The sequence below is a fragment of the Oncorhynchus tshawytscha genome, linkage group LG13 (assembly GCF_018296145.1).
Source record: "Oncorhynchus tshawytscha isolate Ot180627B linkage group LG13, Otsh_v2.0, whole genome shotgun sequence".
NCBI classification, from domain to species: domain Eukaryota; kingdom Metazoa; phylum Chordata; class Actinopteri; order Salmoniformes; family Salmonidae; genus Oncorhynchus; species Oncorhynchus tshawytscha.
In genome coordinates, this window is record NC_056441.1 from 38220562 (window position 1) to 38242891 (window position 22330).

Genomic DNA, 22330 nt, shown 5'->3' on the forward strand with positions numbered 1-22330 from the left:
GATGTTCACTTGTTTGCCCACATGTAAAAATACTACAGTTTACTATAGAATTCTGTAGTATATTGTAGAATAGTATACTACACATTGTAGTATCCCTCGATCATGTGTATTAATACTTACTATATAGAATGTTGCAGTATACGGTAGAATACTATAGTAAATACTACAGTATTATCTGCAACAACAAAAAAACTAGTAATTACTACAGTAATGTATGTCTGCAAAAACAGTACTTTTTTAAAACTTTATTAAATACTATAGTATTTCATTAGCAAATACCCTGCCCATTCCCCAATTTATGCCACCCTACAGAAACCTACATGCCTAGTATTTTTTTTTTTTACCTTTATTTAACTAGGCAAGTCAGTTAAGAACAAATTCTTATTTTCAATGATGGCCTAGGAACAGTGGGTTAACTGCCTGTTCAGGGGCAGAACGACAGATTTGTACCTTGTCAGCTCAGGGATTCGAACTTGCAGCCTTTCGGTTACTAGTCCAACGCTCTAACCACTAGGCTACCCTGACCATATTGTGTTCCATATAGGTTATAACAAGAGCTCTGATCTCTGTTCATATCCCAGTCCTATCTATCTAAAGCTTATGGAAAATTTGCTCCTTTAGTATTTCTCCAGTAGATTTCCTCAAGGAGAAAGACTCTACTTCTATATTCAGTATACTACAATGAATACTACAGTAAAGACTATAGTAAATACTATAGCATATAAATATAGTAGGACTATATATATAAATATAGAATATAGAATATAAATATAGAAATATAGAAGGCCTGCAGGCCTTCTTCAGTGATGACCCTTTAGCACATAAAAAAGGGGATCATGAATGTAAGGGAATTGTTGTCAACCTGTTGGCAAAGTTATATTTTTAATCCCTTTCACTCTCACATTTTGAGAAGACGTAACAATTTGATATCTGATAGTCCATAACTAAAATAATATGATTATGTATGCCTGTAGTAAAATGGAACCAGTTATACCTCCAACCAGAGCCTTCATAAGTCATATGATTTATCAAAGGAGTTATACATTCATTCATCCATTCAACAGCCAGAAGGCTCACAATGTTTTGTAGGAATCATATCACAGATAAACATACACCTAATGGGTTATCTAGCCAACTAATAATAATAGCTACCCTCTCTCTTTCTTCTGGCTGTCAGGATAGAAGCTACAAATCCAATAATTTTAGCTCTAATACCTAATAACAAATACTCTTCAAATGGTAAATTAGAGAATTTTATTTTGTACAGTCATCAAAGAAAACACAAACACAAAAAAGACGACAATCTAAATCAAGTCCTTTTTGTGTGACTGATTGACTGCAGCTTGAACAATAGTCAACAGGCTAGCTACCATTAGTTAGCTCACAGACTTTGGTAGCTAGCAATTTAACTAACATTATCTGAGGAGACACAATAGTGGCCTAGAAATACAATGACATTGCTAAAGTAGGCAAGTAATTAGTAGAAAACAACTTTGCCATCGTTATCATGTTGTCAAATTTACTATTTACGTTTGTAAAAAAAAAGGCTAACATTAGCTAGTTAAAAGCCGGTCCTGTCACTCAATCTTAGATAGCTAAAGTTATGCTCCATCTAAAGTCAATCTGACTATTACAGTGATGACAAAATGATTTGCCTCCTTTTAGAAATTTTATTGTTTTTTCCAAGTAACTATAATGCACTTTAGACTAAATCTTCATCAGAACATTGCAGCTCAGAGAATGTCATTGAGTAGCTAGTAGAACGTTCATTCGGGCATCTGTCCTCAAGAGAACATTCAAAACAATAACAAATCATGCAACTGTGGAAATGGGAGAACCATCTCACTCCATCAATCAGGCCTTCATGGTAGAGTGGCCATGACGGAAGCCACTCCTCAATAAAAATCACATGACAGCCCGCTTGAAGTTTACCAAAAAGCACCTTACGATTCTCAGACCATGAGAAACAAGATTCTCTGGTCTGATGAATCCAAGATTGAACTCTTTGGCCTGAATGCCAAGAGTCACATCTGGAGGAAACCTGGAACTATACCTGTGGTGGAAGAATCATGGTGTGGGGATGTTTTTCAGCAGCAGGGACTGGGAGACTATTCAGGATCAAGGTAAAGATGAACGGCGCAAAGTACAGCGAGATCCTTGATGAAAACCTGCTCAGGACCTCCAGACTGGGGTGAAGATTCACCTTCCAACAGGACAACGACCTTTAGCACACAGCCAAGACAACGCAGCAGTGCCTTCGGGACAAGTCCCTGAATGTCCTTGAGTGGCCCAGATTTGAACCCGATCGAACATCTCTGGAGAGACTTGAAAATAGCTGTGCAACGGCGCTACTCATCCAACTTGACAGAGCTTGAGAGGATCTGCAGAGAATAATGTGAGAAACTCCCCAAATACAGGTGTGCCAAGCTTGTAACGTCATACCCAAGAAAACTCAAGGCTGTAATCCCTGCCAAAGGTGCTTCAACAAAGTACTGAGTAAAGGGTCTGAATACTTATGTAAATATTTTAAAAAATGTAATTGTATATTTTTGCAAAGTTTAACATAACAATGTGGGAAAAAGTTAAAGGGTCTGAATACTTTCCGAATGCAGGGATGAGATACCGAATGTCATTTTTGGTGAGTTTGGACATTTACAAGCGAATGTGAACGAGACATTGTGCAAATTAACTAAGTTTTGGATGCATCCTTGTCTGAAGGAAGAACAGTACTGGCTCTGAAGCAGCATGTGTACACGCTGTGCCTGTGTGGAGTCTGGGGTCGCTAGGGCAATGGGCCTGCCTGCTCTTCTTGAAGAAAAGGGGGGAGAAGAAGATGGGCCGAGAACAGACAAGAGAAAAACACAAGGAAATCAAGATAGTGGCATTAATTACAAATAATTAACCCAATCCACCTTTGACTTCTCAAACATGGCAGAAAGCTAACACAATATGGTGCCCCGTCACCTTGTTTTTTTCAGCCACTTACTTAGATAACGCCACCCAAAAGTTTAACTTGCTAGTTACTGCAGAATTCAGCATTTTTCATGCAGAAAAATAAATAAAACGCTTAATATCTTGCTGCGTTTTGTAAACGCAGATGTAAAATGCTTCTTATTGTCATTTCTGCTCTGCATTACACATTTTGTGCTTCAGTTGCGCTTCTCCACCCAGATGAGAATTCACAAACGGTATTCTATCAGCAGACCGCACTCTGACTGTGTAGCTACTTTTCTCCGGTACTCTTCTTGGTGTAAACAACCTACTTTTCTCTGTAAAATACAAGATTAACTTTAAGCAAAACATTAGGAAATGTAGCTGGCTGTGTGACTGGCTCAGCTGTTCTGGGGAACTACGTTAAACTTCATAATGTAAAATAATGTGAAATGAAGAACGCGATCTGCTTTATCTCGTATTGCACAAGTTGACTGTATGCATTTACATAAACATGAGCTACAAATATTAAAATGTATTGAACAACTTCAAAGAAATAGTTTCAACGATATTAATGGTATTGAAAAACCATCCCGTGGCTATTTCCAAATACCCCGGTATACCTCCCAAGCCCATAACATTCAACATCATATTTATTCAGATAAATTCAGTTATCATATTTGCATTTCACATTTTCTTATACCTGTGGGCTACCACAAAAAAAGGGGGGACGAATCTGAGAAATGCATAATCTAACTAACAATTCCAAAAAAACTACTGTCTTATACACAGTGTAAGGGGATAAAGAATATGTACATAAGGATATATGAATGAGTGATGGTACAGAGCAGCATAGGCAAGATACAGTAGATGATATCGAGTACAGTATATACATATGAGATAAGTATGTAAACCAAGTGGCATAGTTAAAGTGGCTAGTGATACATGTATTACATAAGGATGCAGTCGATGATATAGAGTACAGTATCAACGTATGCATATGAGATGAACAATGTAGGGTAAGTAACATTATATAAGGTAGCATTGTTTAAAGTGGCTAGTGATATATTTACATCATTTCCCATCAATTCCCATGATTAAAGTGGCTGGAGTAGAGTCAGTGTCATTGACAGTGTGTTGGCAGTAGCCACTCAATGTTAGTGGTGGCTGTTTAACAGTCTGATGGCCTTGAGATAGAAGCTGTTTTTCAGTCTCTCGGTCCCAGCTTTGATGCACCTGTACTGACCTCGCCTTCTGGATGACAGCGGGGTGAACAGGCAGTGGCTCGGGTGGTTGATGTCCTTGATGATCTTTATGGCCTTCCTGTAGCATCGGGTGGTGTAGGTGTCCTGGAGGGCAGGTAGTTTGCCCCCGGTGATGCGTTGTGCAGACCTCACTACCCTCTGGAGAGCCTTACGGTTGAGGGCGGTGCAGTTGCCATACCAGGCGGTGATACAGCCCGCCAGGATGCTCTCGATTGTGCATCTGTAGAAGTTTGTGAGTGCTTTTGGTGACAAGCCGAATTTCTTCAGCCTCCTGAGGTTGAAGAGGCGCTGCTGCGCCTTCCTCACGATGCTGTCTGTGTGAGTGGACCAATTCAGTTTGTCTGTGATGTGTATGCCGAGGAACTTAAAACTTGCTACCCTCTCCACTACTGTTCCATCGATGTGGATGGGGGTGTTCCCTCTGCTGTTTCCTGAAGTCCACAATCATCTCCTTAGTTTTGTTGACGTTGAGTGTGAGGTTATTTTCCTGACACCACACTCCGAGGGCCCTCACCTCCTCCCTGTAGGCCGTCTCGTCGTTGTTGGTAATCAAGCCTACCACTGTTGTGTCGTCCGCAAACTTGATGATTGAGTTGGAGGCGTGCATGGCCACGCAGTCGTGGGTGAACAGGGAGTACAGGAGGGCTCAGAACGCACCCTTGTGGGGCCCCAGTGTTGAGGATCAGCGGGGAGGAGATGTTGTTGCCTACCCTCACCACCTGGGGGCGGCCCGTCAGGAAGTCCAGTACCCAGTTGCACAGGGCGGGGATCAAGCCTACCACTGTTGTGTCGTCCGCAAACTTGATGATTGAGTTGAGGCGTGCATGGCCACGCAGTCGTGGGTGAACAGGGAGTACAGGAGAGGGCTCAGAACGCACCCTTGTGGGGCCCCAGTGTTGAGGATCAGCGGGGAGGAGATGTTGTTGCCTACCCTCACCACCTGGGGGCGGCCCGTCAGGAAGTCCAGTACCCAGTTGCACAAGCATTTCGCTACACTCGCATTAACATCTGCTAACCATGTGTATGTGACAAATAAAATTTGATTTGAATGCCGAGCTGTAGTCGATGAACAGCATTCTCACATAGGTATTCCTCTTGTCCAGATGGGTTAGGGCAGTGTGCAGTGTGGTTGAGATTGCATCGTCTGTGGACCTATTTGGGCGGTAAGCAAATTGGAGTGGGTCAAGTGTGTCAGGTAGGGTGGAGGTGATGTGGTCCTTGACTAGTCTCTCAAAGCACTTCATGATGACGGATGTGAGTGCTACGGGGCGGTAGTCGTTTAGCTCAGTTACCTTAGCTTTCTTGGGAACAGGAACAATGGTGGCCCTCTTGAAGCATGTGGGAACAGCAGACTGGTATAGGGATTGATTGAATATGTCCGTAAACACACCGGCCAGCTGGTCTGCGCATGCTCTGAGGGCGCGGCTGGGGATGCCGTCTGGGCCTGCAGCCTTGCGAGGGTTAACACGTTTAAATGTCTTACTCACTTCGGCTGCAGTGAAGGAGATAATGAGGAGATAATGAGCAGCATCAAAAGTTGTGTAAGATTTTGTATGCAAGGAAAATAAACAAACTTTTTTTTCCACATTTAGTGTGTGTGTGTGTGTGTGTCTTTGTGTCATAACACATAGTTGCTCCATCCATATACTGTAGATTGACTCAGGTTTCACTACCATTGTCATCTTCTGCGTTTCGCTCAGAGGAATTCTTTTCAACTCTGCCCAGATTCAAGTCTGACAGACTGCCTAATGGAAAGCTTTGCATTCCATTCTCCATTGTCATCAAGGTTCAACAAAGGCACACTCACCAGAATAACATACCTATGTCTTATCAAACATAATCATAGGAAAACGGTGTCCAGACAGATAGGATATGGTTTGTATTAGTAGCTACCAAACACTTTGTGGCTCTCCTCCCAATCATTCACACCTCATCCCCACTATCTGACACACCACTGGGGATCGAAATCATTCTCCTATTACCACACTCAGGTTTAAGTATCTCTGGAATTGATGTTGTTTAAACTAAGGGTGGAGTACACTTTGAAGTATGCCTTGGAAGGGTGTCTCCGTGCTCCCCTTTTCACTGAAGTGTAGACAGATGAACGCCGATGAACAAACACTGGCAGGATGCTATAACTTCTGTTCTATACATACCAGCGATTCTTACCTTTTTGTTGTCAGTGGAGCGTTGTAAGCTCTGAGTAATTGGGGTTTGGTTCTTATGAAATCGAGAGATTATTCGCATGCAAATCATACAGTGAGCCTATTGGCTCTACGAAACAGTTGATAGCTTCGGAATGAACATTTCATACTCCAAGTAATGTTCGGTCTCTCTTTTCTCTCCCCAATCTCTTTCTCCCTCCCATCTTTTTCTGCCTCTATCGTTCTCTTTTAGCATGTTGTCCCCCCTCTCCCTCCCCCTGTCTCACTCACTATCCCTCCCTCTGCCTTTCCGTCTATCGCTCGCAAACAGGCCAAGGACCTCAGCTACTCAGAGATGGACCTCCGTGCCAAGCCCAAGAGGTTCGGCACTTTCACCTTCGGTTTGAAGAGGAGTAAGAAGAAGAGTGACAGGGATCTATCCCAGAGTGTCGTGGTCCTCCACAGCCCCAATCCAGAGGTCAAAGGGCAAGAGGAGGAGGAGGCTTTGGACCTCAGCCTCTGGGATATCGGCCAGGGCGGCACTCTGAACAAGAGCGTAAGGTTCGCTATGTCTCAGCGTGACATAAACAATACGACACGGGTCACCTCCTATCCTCCTGCCACTGTCCCCAACGTATCGCAGGCCCAGGAGCCCCTGATGGACAGTCCGAAGACTGTCACCAACCAATCAAAATCCCAGGAATCCCTGATGGATAAGATTATTCCTTTTGAAGTGGGTCAGGCTACAGGAAAAGCCCCTTTAGCTATGCCTGAGATGGTGTGGGATGAGACCTCAGAGGAAGAGGAGAGCCCGGATGTTCAGTGTGACAACCCTTATGCCTCAACAGACCATACTGACACAACTTATATGGATGTTGATCGCTTTAACCCAACTCCTCCCTCTTTCCCATCTATCCCACCACCCTGCTATCCATCTCGCCCACCTACACCCTTTTGCTCTCCTCCTACTACAGTTTACACCACAAACCAGAGAGATGACATTTCCCACTCCCCATTACCCAGCTCTGACCCTGTGAGTAGTGGTCTTTCTGATTCTGTCTTTCATGTTACTGAATTCTCACTTACCAAAGCTGAGTCCTGTGTTACCTTCTCCATTGGCCAACCTGTTGTTGCTGAAAATATCAGCACTGTTACCCCTAATACTGATCCCGCTCCCATTGCTTTGGACCCCAATAGAGAAACCTCTGTGACTGAAACAGACACACCTGTCCCTGTGGTTAAAACCGAGACCTTTGCGCTCAACCCTGATACTTTGGCGGACGACACTGACACCCCTATTCTCATCACTGTCAGCTCTTCTCTTATCACGATCAACTCTGTTACTGATGTGGACACCCTTGCTGACACTGTTACTACCATTGGCACCACCTCCATCAATGACACCTCTGTCTCTACCACGGGTACATCTATGCCTGAAACGGTCAACTCCGTCACCTCTGAAGAGGTCAGCACCGCTATTCCTCATCTTGGCCCCTCTCCCGCTGAAATGGTCATCCCCGTTCCAAGCACTGACAAATCTACAGCTGAAATGCTAGCCTCCATTGCAAGCACGGTCTACTCCATTACCGGCACTGTCCCCAACACTGACACGTCCTCTGCCAACAAAGAGGCATATGGAACTCTGTATGAATCGCTATTTCCTCAAAGTTTCACATCGGAACACAAATCTGCCATATCAGACCCTCACTCTACTGAGGGAGGTCTTGACACCAACCTAAACATGATTTATGACACTGACCCACACCTGTCCTTGGATAACCCCTTTGACTTATTTATACCTGAACCAGTTAAACAGGAGTCTGAAACTGTCATTGATCACACTGAAGCTAGTGTCAGTGGCACCACCCAATCAACTCCATTACGGTTTGCCACTGACGCCGCTGTCGCCGACATGGACATACCTGCCACTGTAGACTCCAAAATGGATGCCAGCCATCCTGACACAGACACCACTGCTTCCCCTAAAACTAACCTCACTGTTAGTGACTCAAAACCAGTATTTGAAGATTTTTATGACCCAGACATGGAGACATCTGACATTACGATCGACTCTCCACCTCATAATATGGACACTTCTCTTGAAAGAAAGGATCCCGCTGTTCCTCAAATAGACACTCCCGACCCTAACACAGATATCTCCCTCACTGAGCCTGAGAATTCCAGTTCTCTTGAGTCCACACAGGGGGAATCCTTTGTCACAAAACCAGTCAACATTGACGCTTCCGGCTCCTCTACAATCTCTGAAACGATGGCAACTGCGACCGGTCAAGAAGCAGAAGTAGAGATTATGGAAGCTGAAAATATTCTGAACTGTGAAAAATCAAATGACGTGTCCACAATTGCTACTGAGGAAGTTCATGAAGCAGAGATGATGAAAGAGGCCAACATCATAGATTCTAATAGACAGATTGAGGAACATATGCCCTGTGATGCAGACGTTGTCAGGGCAAGCTCACATTATGTGACCATACCAGAGAACAGCAGTGCCATGGAGGTCACTATATCAATGGTCCATTACAGCATCCTGGACGATGACATGGAGGAGAGTGGAGATGAAAAGGTAAAAGCGGAGGAAGAGAAAGGCACGGGCAGACAGTGGAGGAATGGTAATGAAACCACCAAAATGGGATGGAGTGTGGCGTCGCAGAAAGAAACTGAAGAAATGTTCGAAACGAGGGATAGAGGTCAAGAGAGTGAAGCCCACAAAGAGAAGAGAAACATTGAGTGCCAAGACGAGAGTGACCCGGCGAGCCTAGTGCAGGTGGAGGAGAGAAAAGCGAGAGAAGTCTGGCCACTGGTGAAGGAAAAGAGGGAGGAGGGGGTGGAACCAGCCCTGCCGGTTCAGCAGGTGCACACGCTCATGGAATGTGAGTCGCCAGCCCTACCTTTCACCACAGAGCAGCATGGAGAGGAGGGGTCAGGGAGTAACCGGAGTGTGGTTACGCATGCTTGCCTGGGAACAGAGGCCTGCACTTGTACAAATGCACAGACCCCATGCCAGGAAGAGCCACAGGAGGGAGTGAACGAGTCCCGCAGCGCTGAGCATAAACACTCTAACAACAGAGGGCGAGAGGACACACTCAAAACACACAACACACTCACACACATTGCCGACGGAGAGGAGAGGATTTTAGACACACATACAACAGAGATAGTGGACTTAGTCACTCGTACTGTCGAGGACACGGGTGCACCGAGCACACCCTCTTTCACTGACCAGAAAACAAACGTAGACACTGTCGCACACAGTGCAGATGGTGAGAACAGACTCCCACTTGACACAGACAGAGAAGAGACATCGACAGACACATTCGCACAAAGCGCTGAGTCCGAGTCCAACACATACACTGCAAAGGGAGAACACAAAGGGACACTCAGTACTGAGTGGATAGACAGCATTTTTACTCAGGACACAGACGGAGCCAGTGGAGAGCCAGTGTCAGAGCAGGTGGCAGTGAATCCTCCAGTCTCAGGAGACCGAATCCTCGAGAGACTTCGGAAGAGAGCCAGCGGTCTTGTCACTGAGGACACAGAGAGACCCGGTGCAGAGGCAGAGCAGGTGGAAGTGAAGCTGTCAGTCACTGCAGACACATTCCTCAACTCACAGAAGAACAGAGTCAACTGCCTCAGCCAGCCAGAAGGGTAAGTGATTCCATTTCATCTGATGTCCTTACTCTGATTTCTAACTTTTCTTGATGTGTGTGTTTTGAAATGGAGGCAGTTTCATGTGATCGTTTTATACTAAATGAGTGAGTGTGTGCGCAGATTGAACACGTGTGTCTGAGTGTGAGGGGAACGTGGAGACTCGACAACAATAGGACTGAATAATTGATCTGTCATTTCTGCTGTGCAGTAAAATTGTATGTGTATGGTATGGTAGTAGGTGGAATAGAGGACAAGATGGTGATGTCCGTTTTCTCTGCAATGTGTCTGGAATGTTGTTTATTGGAAATGCAAACACTTATCTTATACTGTTGTGATTTATGGTAACAAGCTATAATAACGAATTGAATTTACAGTTGAAGTCAGAAGTTTACATACACCTGAGCCAAATACATTTAAACTCAGTTTTTCACAATTCCTGACATTTTATCAGAGTAAAAGTTCCCTGTCTTAGGTCAGTTAGAATCACCACTTTACTTTAAGAATGTGAGATGGCAGAATAATAGTAGAGAGAATGATTTATTTCAGCTTTTATTTCTTTCATCACATTCCCAGTGGGTCAGAAGGTTACATGCACTCAATTAGTATTTGGTAGCATTGCCTTTAAGTTGTTTAACTTGGGTCAAACGTTTTGGGTAGCCTTCCACAAGCTTCTCACAATAAGTTGGGTGAATGTTGGCCTATTCCTCCTGACAGAGCTGGTGTAACTGAATCAGGTTTGTAGGCCTCCTTGCTCGCACATGCTTTTTCAGTTCAGCCCACAAATTTTTTATGGGATTGAGGTCAGGGCTTTGTGATGGCCACTCCAATACCTTGACTTTGTTGGCCATTTTGCCACAACTTTGGAAGTATGCTTGGAATCATTGTTAATTTGGAAGACCCATTTGCGACCAAGTTTTAACTTCTTGACTGATGTCTTGAGATGTTTCTTCAATATATCCACATAATTTTACTTCCTCATGATGCCATCTATTTTGTGAAGTGCACCAGTCCCTCCTGCAGCAAAGCACGTTTGGGATGGTGTTCTTTGGCTTGCAAGCTTCCCCCTATTTCCTCCAAACATAACGTTGGTCATTATGGCCAAACTGTTCTATTATTGTTTCATCAGACCAGAGAACATTTCTCTAAAAAGTACAATCTTTATCCCCATGTGCAGTTGCAAACCTGGCTTTTTTACGGTGGTTTGGAGCAGTGGCTTCTTCCTTGCTGAGCGGCCTTTCAGGTTATGTTGATATAGAACTTGTTTTACTGTGGATATAGATACCTTTGTACCTGTTTCCTCCAGCATCTTCACAAGGTCCTTTGCTGTTGTTCTAGGATTGACAGAACGCATCTCCTTCCTGAGCGGTATGACGGCTGCGAGGTCCCATGGTGTTTATATTTGCGTACTATTATTTGTACAGAAGAATGTGATACTTTCAGGTGTTTGGAAATTGCTCCCAAGGATGAACCAGACTTGTGGAGGTCTACATGTTCTTTTCTGAGGTCTTGGCTGATTTGTTTTGATTTTCCCATGATGTCAAGCAAAGAGGCACTGAGTTTGAAGGTAGGCCTTGAAATACATCCACAGGTACACCTCCAATTTACTCAAATGATGTCAATTAGCCTATCAGAAGCTTCTAAAGCCATGACATCATTTTCTGGAATTTTCCAAGCTATTTAAAGGCACAGTCAACTTAGTGTTTTTAAACTTCTGACCCACTGGAATTGTGATATAGTGAAATAATCTGTCTGTAAACAATTGTTAGACAAATTACTTGTGTCACGCACAAAGTAGATGTCTTAACTGACTTGCCAAAACTATAGTTTGTTAACAAGAAATTAGTGGATTCGTTTAAAATCGTGTTTTAATGACTCCAATCTAAGTGTATGTAAAACTTCCGACTTCAACTGTATACAGAACTTTCCGACCTATGTACAGACAGACAGGCATGACCAAGGTCTACTTTAGCGTCCTGATACATGACATGTGGCTCTAAGTAACTAAGTAACTTGGCCACCTGAACCATAAACATTACGTAATCATTTCTCAGGTGAAACAACTACAATATTTACCAGGTATTTAATTTACCTGTTCATTTTTTTATCTGTCACCTTCTGGAATATTTCTTATTTGTGGACATTTCTTCATTGACAATGGCATCCTTTTTTGTTGTTGTCTCCAAGCCAGACTGTGGAAGTGCTGATTAGCCTCACCCGTCCGACCACGTATTTGTGGTGACTGCTCTCTGCACCCTCTCAGTGGGATGGGCTATGAGGAGTCATAGTAAAAGAACTTCTGGTGGCTTTAAAACATTGTGTGTGTGTGTGTGTGTGTGTGTGTGTGTGTGTGTGTGTGTGTGTGTGTGTGTGTGTGTGTGTGTGTGTGTGTGTGTGTGTGTGTGTGTGTGTGTGTGTGAGAGAACACTCTTTGTGTAGCCAAGCATGAAATACATAAGAACGTAGCCTATTGTTTTCATTCTTTAAGATAGGTACACTATGTTTATTGTTTCCGCCTACATGGTCTACCTGATTGTCAGGCCTTTTGTACGATCATGGAATCTTGGACCTATGCCTTTTTTCTTGGAACACCGTAAAGTACCCAGTAGACCCACACAGGAAAGTTTATATAGCCAAGCCACACTGTTATCTGTTCATCTGAAAACATACAGTACAGCAGGGACATTTTCCACATGGCATTATTCTTTGGAAGTACTGTATGTGTATATATATATATATATATATATATACTTTTCTTAAAATGAAATGTTGATAAAAGTTATAAGGAAAGAAGTGGAGGGCCCTCAACTACGTGAGTCAAGGTGCAACCAAAACATTTTATCGTCATTGAAATGGAAACGGCGCAAGGCTTGCTCACCATTTTTCACTATGAAAAACTTCTAAAATGTATTTAGTCATTTTAAAATAATCGGAAAACTAAGGATCTCAATAAATAACACAAAGATACAGTACCAGTCAAAAGTTTGGCCACACACATTCAAGGATATTTCTTTATTTTGACTGTTTTCTACATTGCAGAATAATAGTGAAGATGTCAAAACTATGAAATTACACAAATGGAATCATGTAGTAACCAAAAAAGTGTTAAAACAAATCAGAATACATTTTATATTTTATATTCTTCTAGGCAGAGTTGTAAAGAAAAAAGCCATATCACAGACTGGCCAATAAAAGATTAAGATGGGCAGAAGAACACAGACACTGGACAGAGGAACTCTGCCTTGAAGGCCAGCATCCCGGAGTCGCCTCTTCACTATTGACGTTGAGAAGGGTGTTTTGGGGGTACTATTTAATGAAGCTGCCAGTTGAGGACTTGTGAGGCGTCTGTATCTCAAACTGTATCTCAAAATTAGACTTTTAAAATGATAAACTTGGATTAGCTAACACAACATGCCATTGGAACACAGGAGTGAGGGTTGCTGATAATGGGCTTCTGTATGCCTATGTAGATATTCCATAAAAAACTCTGCAGTTTCCAGCTACAATAGTCATTTGCAACATTAATAATGTCTACACTGGATCAATTAGATGTTATTTTAATGGACAAAAAAGTAGCTTTTCTTTCAAAAACAAGGACACTTCTTGTTTGAGGAAGTGGAAAAGGGGGAGGAGGGGGTGGAGGAGAAAGAAGGGGATGAAGAGGGAGCTGAGGCGAAGAAGAGACTACATAAGTGACCTCAAACTTTTGAACGGTAGTGTATGCTGAGCACTTGTTGACTGCTTTTCCTTCACTCTGCGGTCCAACTCATCCCAAACCATCTCAATTGGGTTGAGGTCGGGTGATTGTGGAGGCCAGGTCATCTGATGCAGCACTCCATCACTCTCCTTCTTGGTTAAATAGCCCTTACACAGCCTGGAGGTGTGTTGGATCATTGTCCTGTTGAAAAACAAATTATAGTCCAAACCAGATGGGATGGCGTATCGCTGCAGAATGCTGTGGTAGCCATGCTGGTTAAGTGTGCCTTGAATTCAAAATAAATCACTGACTGTGTCACCAGCAAAACACAATTACACCTCCTCCATGCTTCACGGTGGGAACCACATGTGCGGAGATCATCCGTTCACCTACTCTTATGTCTCACGGCGGTTGAAAACACAAATTTCACATTTGGACTCATCAGAACAGTGGACAGATTTCCACCGGTCTAATGTCCGTTGCTCTTGTTTTTTGGCCAAAGCAAGTCTCTTTGTTGGTGTCCTTTGGTAGTGGTTTCTTTGCAGTAATTTTACCATGAAGGGCTGATTCATGCAGTCTCCTCTGAACAGTTGATGTTGAGATGTGTATGTTACCTGAACTCTGAAGGATTTATTTGGGCTGCAATCTGAGGTGCAGTTAACTCTAATGAAGCTATCCTCTGCTGAGGTAACTCTGGGTCTTCCTTTCATGTGGCGGTCGTCATGAGAGCCAGTTTCATCATAGCGCTTGATGGTTATTGTGACTGCACTTGAAGAAATGTTCAAAGTTCTTGACATTTTCCGCATTGACTGACCTTCATGTCTTAAAGTAATGATGGACTGTCATTTCTCTTTGCTTATTTGAGCTGTTCTTGCCATTAATATAGGCTTTCTTCAGTATACCAAACCTACCTTGTCACAACACAACTGATTGGTTCAAACGCATTAAGAGGGAAAGAAATTCCTCACGGCCTTTTAACAAGGCACACCTGTTAATTGAAATGCATTCCAGGTGACTACCTCGTGAAAATAGTAAAAATAAAGAAAAACCCTGGAATGAGTAGGTGTGTCCAAACTTTTGACTGGTACTGAATGTCAAATCAGACAATGCCAAATTCCAGTCTGAAGGATGCTTCAGAATTAATTTCTCTGTCATTAGGTGCGTGTTTGGTCACACTAACTTCTTATTAGTATCAGAGAGGGAAACCAATGCATGTACGTGTTTCTTAGAGTTGTACATTGCAGGAATGGGGTCAAAATATTTAACCGTTCAAACACTGAAGACAAATTCATATAAAGACAACATAATCACATGCCACATATTTCCAGGCTCTAGCATTTTGCCCCATTCTAAATGGGTTTAGACATGACACTTCTGACTGAGTATAGAGAGATATGCCCTGGAAGAGGTGGTCTTCACTGATATATCCCTTAAACCAAGTACACTACACTTTGAAAAAGATTTGAAATAACAATGTAACTGGGAGTTAAAAAGGTTAGGTAGTCAAATGCTTCTGGGTCAAATGCTTCTGCAGTTTAAATACTTCTGGGTCAAAGTTATACAATTCATTTAGAAGTGCATGAATTTAAATATTCAATGCTTTCGACCAATTATGTTACTTAATAACGATGATAGCACCTTGAATCTCTCAATCAAAATCCGAGAAGATTACAACAAATGTTGACTAAGATGGCAACCACCTCACTCTCTCCTATTTAATCAGAGAATACAGATACTATTAAAATTTATAACATTAAAATTATCGACAGCAAGAATTAATTGATCTAGTCAAGGAACAATTGAGGCCTGGGCAAATATATTTGACTCTGTAAAGAACAGCTAAAGCCCCACACATACAAAACCAGTTTATTTTATTTATTTATACAGTGGGGAGAACAAGTATTTGATACACTGCCGATTTTGCAGGTTTTCCTACTTACAAAGCATGTAGAGGTCTGTAATTTTTATCATAGGTACACTTCAACTGTGAGAGATGGAATCTAAAACAAAAATTCAGAAAATCACATTGTATGATTTTTAAGTAATTACTTTGCATTTTATTGCATGACAGAAGTATTTGATCACCTACCAACCAGTAAGAATTCCGGCTCTCACGGACCTGTTAGTTTTTCTTTAAGAAGCCCTCCTGTTCTCCACTCATTACCTGTATTAACTGTACCTGTTTGAACTCGTTACCTGTGTAAAAGACACCTGTCCACACACTCAATCAAACAGACTCCAACCTCTCCACAATGGCCAAGACCAGAGAGCTGTGTAAGGACATCAGGGATAAAATTGTAGACCTGCACAAGGCTGGGATGGGCTACAGGACAATAGGCAGGCAGCTTCTCCCCACTGTATGTACTGTTGAAGTTGCAAGTTTACATACACTTAGGTTGGAGTCATTAAACTCATTTTTCAACCACTCCCCAATTTTCTTGTTAACAAACCATAGTTTTGGCAAGTCGGTTAGAACATCTACTTTGTGCATGACACGTCATTTTTCCAACAATTGTTTACAGACAGACTGTTTCACTTATATTTTACTGTATCACAATTCCAGTGGGTCAGAAGTTTACATAAACTAAGTTGACTGTGCCTTTTAAACAGCTTGGAAAATGACAGGAAATTACAGTGGGACAAAAAGGTATTTAGTCAGCCACCAATTGTGCAAGTTCTCCCACTTAAAAAGATGAGTGAGGCCTGTAATTTTCATCATAGGTACACTTCAACTATGACAGACAAAATGAGAAAAAAAATCCAGAAAATCACATTGTAGGATTTTTTATGAATTTATTTGCAAATTATGGCTTAAGGACAACAAAGTCAAGGTATTGGCGTGGCCATCACAAAGCCCTGACCTCAATCCTATAGAAAATGTGTGGGCAGAACTGAAAAAGCATGTGCGAGCATGGAGGCTTACAAAACTGACTCAGTTACACCAGCTCTGTCAGGAGGAATGGGCCAAAATTCACCCAACTTATTGTGGGAAGCTTGTGAAATGCTACCTAAAACATTTGACCCAAGTTAAACAATTTAAAGGCAATGCTACCAAATACTAATTGAGTGTATGTACATTTCTGACCCACTGGGAATGTGATGAAAGAAATATAAGCTGAAATAAATCATTCTCTGTACTATTATTCTGACATTTCACATTCTTAAAATAAAGTGGTGATCCTAACTGACCTAAGACAGGGGATTTTTACTAGGATTAAATGTCAGGAATTGTGAAAAACTGAGTTTAAATGTATTTGGCTAAGGTGTATGTAAACTTCCAACTTCAACTGTGTGTGCGTGTGCGTGTGTGTACGTACGTACATACATACATTCATGCATACATACACTGTTCGTTCAGAAAGTATTCAGACCCCTTGACTTCCACATTTTGTTACGTTACAGCCTTATTTTCTCATCAATCTACACACAGTACCCCATAATGACAGTGAAAACTGTTTTTTTATGTTTGCAAATAATAATTAACTGTCAGGGAGGTGACCAAGAACAGAGCTCCAGAGTTCCTCTGTCCTTCTGGAAGGTTCTCCCATCTCTACAGCACTCCACCAATCAGGCCTTTACGGCCAGACAGAAGCCACTGCTCAGTAAAAGGCACATGACAGCCCGCTTGGTGTTTGCCAAAAGGCCCCTAAAGACTCTCAGACCATGAGAAACAAGATTCTCTGGTCTGATGATACCAAGATCGAACTCTTTGGAATGAATTCCAAGCGTCACGTCTGGAGGAAACCTGGCACTACCCCTATGGTGAAGCATGGTGGTGGCCGCATCATGCTGTGGGGATGTTTTTCAGCGGCAGGAACTGGGAGGTTAGTCAGGATTGAGGGAAATATGAACAGAGCAAAGTACAGAGATCCTTGAAGAAAACCTGTTCCAGAGCGCTCAGGACCTCAGACTGGCGTGAAGGTTCACCTTCCAACAGGACAACAACCCTAAGCGCACAACCAAGACAACACAAGAGTGGCTTCAGGACAAGTCTCTGAATGTCCTTGAGTGGCTCAGCCAGAGCCTGGACTTGAACCTGATTGACATCTCTGGAGAGACCTGAAAATGCCTGACTGCGCTTGAGAGGATATGCAGAGAAGACTGGGAGAAACTCCCCAAAGACAGGTGTGCCAAGCTTGTAGCGTCATACCCAAGAAGACTAAGCTGCAATCACATCCAAAGGTGCTTCAACAAAGGGTCTGAATAATTATGTCAATCTTTTATTTCAGTTTTTTTTTACATGTCATACATTTGTTTCTTTCAAGGTCGAGGGGTGGGAGGGGGACTGAAAAGCAACTTTGGTTGCTGTGTAGGATGGGAAGGGATGGGGAATGCATCAGGGTTATTTTTTTATATGCATTTCTTAAAAATAAAAATGTAACCCCCCTCTGAATAGAAAAATGTCCAAACCAAATCAAAAGTTAGTCAAACATGCCACATAGGTTCTTGAAGCCTCTAAAAACCATGTGGGAAACTGTTTAGGGTGAAAAACCCTTCAGCATTGCAGTTCTTGACACACTCAAACCAGTGCCCCTGGCACCTACTACCTATTTCCATTCAAATGCATTAAATATTTTCTCTTGCCCATTCATCCTCTGAATGGCACACATATACAACATATGTCTCAGTTGTCTCGTAGGTTTAACAATCTTTTAACCTGTCTAATGCCCTTCATCTACACTGATTGAAGTGGATTTAACAGGTGACATCAATAAGGGATCATAGCTTTCAACTGGACTCACCTGGTCAGTCTATGTCATGGAGAGAGCTGCTGTTTAGTACACTCAGTGTAGACCAGGACCATAGTGTTTTTTAGCAGATCTTGTATTATTCTTCAGAATTTATCAAAGGGCCAGTATGAAATTAAGAATGGGGCCGGATCGGGCCCGCAGGCCACCAGTTGAATAGCCCTTCTGTAAGTAGTGTTGTCTTTTTGTTGTTGTCTTTCCCAGCGGTGCAGCGATCTAAGGCACTGCATCTCAGTGCTAGAGGCATCATTACAGACCCTGGTTTGATCCCGGGCTGTATCACAACCGGCTGTCATCGGGATTCCCATAGGACGGCGCACAATTGGTCGGGTTAGGGGAGGGTTTGGCCGGGGCAGGGAGTCATTGTAAAATAAGAATTTGTCCTTAACTGACTTACCTAGTTAAATAAAGGTTAAATAAAAAATAAACATATCAGCTGTTGTTTCCTGCTGCCCCACAAGATGGTGGCATATACATATGGTTGAGTTAAGAATGGAGTGGGCCACTTACTTATTACAATATCACTAAGAGATATCTCTATACTATATTTAAGGGTGAAAAATAGAAAGAATCAGCTTGTGTGAATGTAGGCAGTTTCTAGAAAGTCACACAGGAAACAAAATGGTTTGCTAGCCTCTGCTTTAATCAAATCAATTTTTTTTGTCAAATGCACCGAATACCTTGAAATGCTTACCTACAAACCCTTAACCAACAATGCAGTTAAGAAAATACAGTTAAGAAAATATACAAATAAAAAAAGTAACACATTAAAATAACAATAATGAGACTATATACAGGGGGTACTAGTACCGAGTCAGTGTGCAGGGTTACAGATTAGTCGAGGTAATTTGTACATGTAGGTAGGGTGAAGTGACTATGCATAGATAATAAACAGCGAGTAGCAGCAGTGTAAAAACAAAAGGAGGTAGAAGCTGTTATGGAGCCTTTTGCACCTAGACTTGTCCAACATCTCTTTTATGAACCAGGAAGTGCTGTCATAATCTGCCAATAGAGAAAACTTCCACCTCTTGTATGAGATTGGAGCTCTGATGGACAGACATGTTAACACTAGGTGGAAGCTAAGCTAAAGGGAATAACCCTCAATGTGTTAAGTGTTTTGGACTCGGAGGCCACCTTGCTACAGGGATTCGGGAGGGCCAAATGTCTGCTGACACTGTGTCATCTGGTGCTGTCATTGGCGCCATCCATTCTTTGTCTACGAACCTACTTAGATTTTCTATGACATTCCATTTTCTTTCATGAATACCAGGATGGAAGCAATAATCAGAAAAATGCCAAAGGTAGACTTTCAAGAAAAGTCAAAAATTGACAACAAATGCACATTTAAGGACATAGCTTGATTAGCATACTGCGCCCCATACATTATAGTTTTACCCATGGGCAATGATAGGTGTTCACCACATGAGGGCAACACTTTCAAAAGAGATATATCAAACCAACATTTCTTTACCTGTAATTAAAAAAGACCATTTTGGCCTGTGATGAATACCTCCGTTATAGGAGGCACACCCCCGCAGGCCTCGCCACTAAAACATGTTAGAAAAACAGTCAGCCGTGAGTGACAAGTGAAAGAGATTCTCCGGTACTTTGGTATACTTATTAGCCAGTAGATTTGAATGTAGTAATCACGTGCCAAAAGTGGTCCCCGAAATAGATGATATGTGCCCCACGTCATTGCTCTCTCTCTCTGCTGCGTCCACTGAGCCATTGGGCCCGCCCTGTAACCTCATTGGATAACGCTGGGCAGGCCACTTGCTAGCTGTCACTCAAATGCGCAGGGCGGCAACTCATTGGCTAGAACTCGAATTGCTAGGGGTTGGCCCACTTAGGGGAAAATTTAGGGAAAATTGCACGGCACAGCTTTAAGAAAACAATTTCTTTCAAATGAAGGATTTCGTGGCTAATTGAGGTAAAATGGTAATTCCGCTCATAGATTATGCATGTGTAAACTACACATTGACACATCAACCCAAAGCAGGATGTTTAAAAAATACATTTTTAATCGCCAAAATACCGGAGATTGTACATCAGTAATGCCGGCAAAATTAATTATCTTATGGGAACTATACATCCCAGTGTGTTTAGCTACAGGAGTAGCCTGATTTTAACATCTCTTAGTGATTGATGCATTGCTATTAAAATGTAAGAACAAGCAAAGAGTGTGTGTGGATATTCGTATTCTTCCTTAGACCGCAAAGCCTTCCTCCACCTTACCCTTCAGACAGCATAGAGGGGGGAAAAAAAGAGTTACAAAAAAATAAGTTGATGAGTCGTGTACACATTTTAGATGGCGTTTTAGCAGTTCAATGAAATTCTTCTGTTACTGGCTCCTAACAATGCAGTCTAATGTCAAACAATTCTAATGGAGAAAAAGAAAAGAGGAGAAAAGAACTGACGGACAAATCCCATGAACAACCCAAATAGCACTGTAGCAGTATCAAAATGCAATCTATACATATGTACACCAGGGGAATTTACACAAGAGAAACTACACTGAACAAAAATATAAACATAAAGTGTAATATTTCATGAGCTAAAATAAAAGTTTCCAGAAATGTTCCATCCACTCAAAAAAGCTTATTTCTCTTACATTTTGTTCACACATTTGTTCACATGAGCATTTTTCCTTTGACAAAATAATCTACCTACCTGACAGGTGTGGCATATCGAAAAGCTGATTAAACAGAATGATCATTACACAGGTGCACCTTGTACTGGGGACAGTAAAAAGCCACTCTAAAATGTGCAGTTTGTCACACAACACAATGCCATAAATGTCTAAAGTTTTGAGGGAGTGTGCAATAGGCATGCTGACTGCAGGAATGTCCACCAGAGCTGTTGCCAGAGAATGAAATGTTCATTTCTCTACCATAAGCAGCCTCCAACATCATTTTAGAGAATTTGGCGGTACGTCCAACCGGCCTCACAACCGCAGACCATGTGTAAGGCGTTGTGTGGGTGAGCGGTTTGTCAACGGCATGAACAGAGAGCCCCATGGTTGCGGTGGGGTTATGGTATGGGCAGGCTTAAGCTACGGACAACAAACACAATTACATTTTGTCGATTAGCTATTTGAATGCACAGAGATACCGTGATGATATCCAGAGGCCCATTGTCATGTCATTCATCCGCTGCCATCTACTCATGTTTCAGTATGATAATGCACGGCACCATGTCGCAAGGATCTGTACACAATTCATGGAAGCTGAAAATGTCCCAGTTCTTCCATGGCCCATTGAGCATGTTTGGGATGTGAATGATGGCATGGTCTAGTTCCCGCCAATATTCAGCAACTTCACACAGCCATTGAAGAGGAGTGGGATAACATTTCCCTGGCCACAGTCAACAACCTGATTAACTCTATGTGAAAGAGATGTCGCGCTGCATGAAGCAAATGATGGTCAACAGATACTGACTGGTTCTGATCCACGTCCCTACTTCTTAAAAAAGATATATGTGACCAACAGATGCATATCTGTATTCCCAGTAATGTGAAATCTAGAGATTAGGGCCTAATTCATTTATTTCAATGACTGATATCCTTATATGAACTGTAACTCAGTAAAATCTTAGGTGGTGATATATTCCCGACAGGATGCTCTCAATGGTGCATCTGTAGAAGTTCATGAGTGTCTTAGGGGCCATGCCAAATTTCTTCAGCCACAGGAGGTTGTAGAGGCACTGTTGCACTTCTTCACCACAGTGCCGGTGTGGTGAGACCATTTCAGGTCATCAGTGATGTGTACACCAAGGAACTTCAAGCTTTTGATCCTATCTACTGCGTCCCCGTCGATGACGATGCAGGCATGCTCCCTCTTCTGTCTCCTGTAGTCCACAATAAGATCCTTCCTTTTTATTGAC

At 42.4% G+C, this 22330-nt stretch overlaps 1 protein-coding gene across 1 annotated transcript in view; it reads left to right on the forward strand.

The window, feature by feature from the left end:
* Positions 1-22330, forward strand: part of LOC112242487 — a 68029-nt gene that overhangs the window by 14715 nt on the left and 30984 nt on the right. The window contains exon 3 of the mRNA XM_042295711.1: positions 6594-10003. Within this exon, the coding sequence (XP_042151645.1) occupies positions 6594-10003 (3410 nt within the window). The remainder of the gene's footprint in view (positions 1-6593; positions 10004-22330) is intronic.